At 34.6% G+C, this 5,490-nt stretch overlaps 1 protein-coding gene across 1 annotated transcript; it reads right to left on the bottom strand.

Moving 5' to 3' along the window:
• Positions 1-3,804: 3,804 nt before the first annotated feature.
• On the bottom strand, positions 3,805-4,863 carry LOC137000171 (uncharacterized). The gene has a single exon (XM_067356124.1). It carries the CDS (start codon positions 4,861-4,863, stop codon positions 3,805-3,807), a length of 1,059 nt encoding a protein of 352 aa, XP_067212225.1.
• Between the last annotated feature and the right edge of the window lie 627 nt (positions 4,864-5,490).

The following is a 5,490-nucleotide window of genomic DNA, read 5'->3' as shown; positions in this document are numbered from 1 at the left end:
GTGATTTATTAATTGTCATAGCAAATGCTAATTTTACTGGAAACTGTCTTCTTGAAAAGGTAAAAGGATATATATTTTCGCAATATAATGTTATACGATTTAAAAAAACGATATCTCCTGCCTTATCACCCGTTAAGATTTTACATTTCAATAAATGATCTGTAAGTTCTATAATCATTAATCTAGTACCATTACAAAGACCTTCATTGATACTAAGATTTCTAATCAACATAATAATGCAATTTGGCTTTAAACGTAATTCATAAGGAGGAAGACATGATGGAGATAAACTGTTTAAATATTCTGGTAACAAAGCTTCACCAATATCGCCATTATCATCACAATTCATAGTACTATCAACACTTGTATAAATTCGTTCATTAGTTATATCTAATAATTCAACAACTTTTTTATTAATTTCATCTACGTCAGTATTTCTTGCAGAAAGTATAGCACATTTAGCCATTTTGGTAAATTCCTTTTTCCGTATTAAATCGCCATATATATCTTCTACAATATCAGCATTAATAGGTGCTATACAACATTCAGGAATTTGTATGTTATCATTAGAATCATTCAATATGCCATCTCCCATATCTAAAAGAAATTTTGCAAATTCAATTTCTTCTGGAAGAACTCTCATATTTTGTGTTAAAGAATAATTTACAAAATGTTTCCAAATAGCACTAAATTTAATAGAAAGATTTACAATTTCATTTCGAGTACCATGTACTTTTATAGGCAGAAGTTGTCTAAAATCACCACCTAATAAAACAATTTTTCCACCGAAAGGTAAATTATTGTTCATAATATCACGCAATGTTCGATCCATAATTTCTAAAGCATATCGTGGTGACATTGGTGCTTCATCCCAGATAAAAATATCTGTATTTTTCAAATATTGAGCTTCCTTTGATTGGATTTTAATAGCAGATGTTGAATCAGCAAATAATGGAACCGGCAATCCAAATGTCTTATGAACTGTTTTTCCAGCAGGTAATAATGTCGCTGCAATACCCGTAAAAGCCATTGCACACACGTGTTTGTTTCTAATTTTTACTAAATGATAAATAGTTGTATATATAAATGTTTTACCTGATCCACCTGGACCATCAATATAAAAACAATAATTATTATTATAAATATTGTTATCTAATTTATTTAACACAAGATCAACTATTTCTTTTTGTTTATCATTTAATTGTTTATATTGTTTGGTACCTATTTCCATAGCTTGTTCAAATATCACATAATCATTCTCTTCGTTTAACAACTCAGTTTCTAATAATTGCTCCATTTGTGGAAAATCAGCAAGATTTTTGCCTTCAGTACAAAGCATATTATTGATTTGTATATATGCTTTCTTCTGTCCTTGTAACATACCAAAATGTCGAACATAATCCTCCGACAAAGCTGTTTTAAAGTTATCCCATAATTCTTCAGGATGTAATGGCTGACAATGTAATAATATTCGTACAAATAATTTACGAAGTTGTCGTGGCATCATCCATCCAACAGCTTCATTCATAGCTCGATTCCATTCATCATCATCTTCGATTAAACCTAAAGCCAAACATGCTGCCGTAAATGATTGACATAATTCTCCATTTACAGTTCTTAAATTATTAAAACTTGTAGTCCCCTTTATTGTAAGTAATAATAATCGTAAATGAAATAATTCTGTTTGAGATGGACTAACAGAATACATTCGTCCTATGCAATTATAGTGACTTTTGCGTTTAACCCAGTGTGACACATTTCTATCATTAATTTTCTCTTTTTTAAATGTATAATAGCGTGGAATTTCAATATATAAATATTGTCTTGCTTCTTCATCACGCAAATTTAATGAAAAATAATCGATTAACATAGTAACCTGGCTTAATGCAGAAGTTATTGTGTCTTCATTAGATTCATTTTCAATTATAATATTTTGTTCGTTAGGAAGATGGACTGGTAAACGCATTATAGTATGGCTTTTATCTTGTAACTTCTTACCAAGGATACGCCAACAGGCTTCTACAGGTCCAACATAACGAGTTTCGATATAATTGTGTATCTCATCATGATCAATAATTACATTTTCTGTTATTGGTTCAATGGTTATAGCAGCAACATCGTGCCCTTTATAAATATATTTATATAGATATTTAACCGATTTGATACTTGAAACTACTTCAACATTAATATGACAATTAAATATAATCGATAAAGTAGGACAATATGGAACAACATAACGATTATCAACTATATAACCACCAGGACGTTTAAAATTTTTACCATTATTTCGTCGACAATAATAGGGATAAGCATCTTCATCCATTTTAGTCTCTTCAAAATAAGATTTCGGATAATGTTTCGAACATTTACCATCTACCAGACACCAATCACCACAAGGTCCATGAATCATATGCTTGAAACCGTGTGAGCTTCGGCGGACGCGGATTAGCTCGCCGGAATCCAGGTTCGGTCGGTTGGGGGTATGTCAAATAAACCAAATACTTGTTTATCAGAAAAATAATGAAACAGTGTTTATTGAGAAAGATGTTGATACGATTTGCCTCGAATGATCTGCTACAATGCTCGTGCATACATGCGAAGCGTGTGCAAGATGAATTTGAAATAGTATACAAATTAGCCAAATATCGGTGAAGCAATTAACAAGTGATAGCGAAATAGTTCTTTAAAGCGGCGTGAAATGAATACAGAGTAGCGTGTGGATAAATGCGGAGTATCGTTACTGGTAAAATAATTATTTGAGCAACGGTGGAATAATTATTTTAAAGCGGCGCAAAATATAAGTAAAAGCAACGTGAAAATAAATGCAAGATATCGGCAAAGGCGAAATAATTATTTAAGCAATGGTGAAATAATTATTTTAAAGCGGCGCAAAACAAAAGCGAAAGCAACGTGAAAATACATGCAAGATATCGGCAAAATGAAATAATTGTTCGAGCGGCGGCGAAATAATTATTTAAGGCGGCGTAAAATAAATGCGAAATATACGTGAAAATCAATGCGAAGTATCGTAATAATGAAATAATTATTTGAGGCGACGGTGGAATAATTATTTAGTATGACGTGAGGCGTCCTGGTGCGGTCGGCGAGAGCGCAAGCGCGGGCGATCGTGTCGCAACGGTTGGTACAAGACGGAGCGCTCGTCGGTAAGTGCGTTCGTAGTATCGCGAGTCTGTTCGATCGTAGATCGATGCGGACTATTCGGCGGCGCGGATTGGTCGACGCGGTGTTGCTTGCCGGACGGATTACCGTTATGAAATCCCGGCGAATAAACGCGGTGTGCGGACTTAGGCTGCCGATTACGTTCGGCGGGAGTACGAGGATGCTCGTACGAAGACGGAATTTTAGAATAGCGACCTGGCTAGGTATGCGGAAATGCCCGCAATACAGAGTTCGGTGGCCTAGAGGAACCAAGTACGCTTGGCGGGTATACGAATATATTTGTATCCTGGAATCAAAGAATACCGAGGACGCTCGGCGGTACACGAGGATACTCGTGTGCTGGCACAGGTATAGAGTCCGAGTATGCTCGGTCGGGACTACGAGGACGCTCGTAGCAGGGTTGTTCGCTGTCGATCAGCGAACGGAGTCTGGTGAGAAGACGTTCAGCCGGGCCTCTTTTATACCCGGCTGGCGGCCGAATGATTTCGAATCGGCAAGCATCGGCGGTTTCGGCGGCCCCCACAATACGGAATTTCGGAACGGTCGGGTGTGGGGGATTTTCGGCGGTTGACCGCCGTTGTTTTTGATAGGAAATTTATCGGCGCGCGATGCGCCCTTGGTGGGCTACGGACGATGGACGGTCCGTAGCCGTAACGATGCAGCGGGCTGCATCGTTACATGCTTCATAACTATATCATGTAAAATACGATTGTCAGATGGATCAGGAATTTCAGCAGAAATATATTTGTCAACAATCTGTGGAGTTGTTATTTTAAAATTATATTTTAAAGTAATCAACATATGAACATGAGGCAAACCACGTTTTTGAAATTCAATAACATACACAAACGCTGCTACTTCACCAAAAAATTTTTGCTTAACAATCAAGTCAATTAAATAATTTTTTTTAATGTTAAAAACGCGAGCACAAATGTCAGGTCTATCAGAAGCTTGCTGACCAGGCAAAAGATTTTCTTCAATTTCACGCCATTTTGGATTACAAGTCATTGTAATGAAAAGATCTGGTTTTCCAAATTTACTAACAATTGCCATTGCATCTTGATAATTTTGCATCATATTACGTGGTGATCCAATAAATGTGGAAGGAAGTATTACCATTTTGCCAATACGTCCATTTAAATGATTTGCCATAGTTTGTATATAATCTCTTAAACCTTGATATGTTTCAGAACGTAGTTCTTTTTGATGAGTTTTGCAATAATCAATTCTATCCTTTTCCATTTTTACATAACTATCCACAAGCCATTGTTGAAATAAGCGACGACCTAATATAAAAACATTAAATTCATCACGAATAGCCATACGATATTTAATATATTGTCCTCTTGTTATTCGTTTATTGCTATTTAATTTTGTTAAATCACGATGCCAACCATGAGTGCCATATGGATAAAATAATGGATATATCCATGGTTCAACATTTGGATCCATAATACTTACTTTTTGCAAAATTTTAGTATTTTTATTACGTATTGTAACATATGATTCTGGAATTTCTCCATCAGCAGTAGTACGAAAAACAGCTGCAACTTCATTAGTTCTTTGAGCATTATATCGACGTCGATCCATACCTGATCTTAAAGTAAATGATAATTGTAATCCTGGTAACAAATCACCAGATTCCATTTCCAAACGTCGTTGATTTTCTAATTCTTCACCCATCATTTGATAAGATTGAGCAAATACATTAGATCTCCGCATTATATGTTCAAGGTTTTGAACAATTTCAAAATCTAAACACGAATTTTGATTAAGACGATGATCGATCGCTTCATTTAAATCCACAATAAAAAGTTGACCGTAAGAAGGACTTTCATTTTGCGCAGCATATAACGCTGTATTAATTTGATAATAAATCTGTCCTTGTATTTTAAAACAGTACGGACCAGGTCGTCTATTTTGAAAATTAATTAAATTGGCATTAAATGATGCAAATGAAAATGAACTGTTATAACTGCGAATATGTTTAAAAAAATCATTAGATTTTACATGACTACCATCAAATAAATTATGAATAAATTGAGGAAATTCAGGCAATGGTTGCAAATATACTGCGCCATGATTGCAACAATCGTGAAATGAATTGCCTTTATTAGATATTTTTTCGGCTGCAAAATATTTTGCATTGCAATGAACACAAGACACATCCATAGAACCAATATAGTATTCATTTATGTCGTCAATTAATATTGTATTATTAATATTTAAACAAGGTTGTTGTTTTTTCTGTGATCGATAATGAGATAGATATTCTGCATAACTTTTTTTTGCTGATTTAATGATATAGTA

Source organism: Linepithema humile, chromosome 5, assembly GCF_040581485.1.
Source record: "Linepithema humile isolate Giens D197 chromosome 5, Lhum_UNIL_v1.0, whole genome shotgun sequence".
Classification (NCBI taxonomy): Eukaryota; Metazoa; Arthropoda; class Insecta; order Hymenoptera; family Formicidae; genus Linepithema; species Linepithema humile.
Note: the sequence above shows the minus strand (reverse complement) of the source record. Positions and strands in the feature narration are given on the sequence as shown.

Coding starts and splice junctions, on each gene's coding strand:
- LOC137000171 (XM_067356124.1), bottom strand. CDS start 4,863: ATGGGTGAAGAATTAGAAAATCAACGACGTTTGGAAATGGAATCTGGT.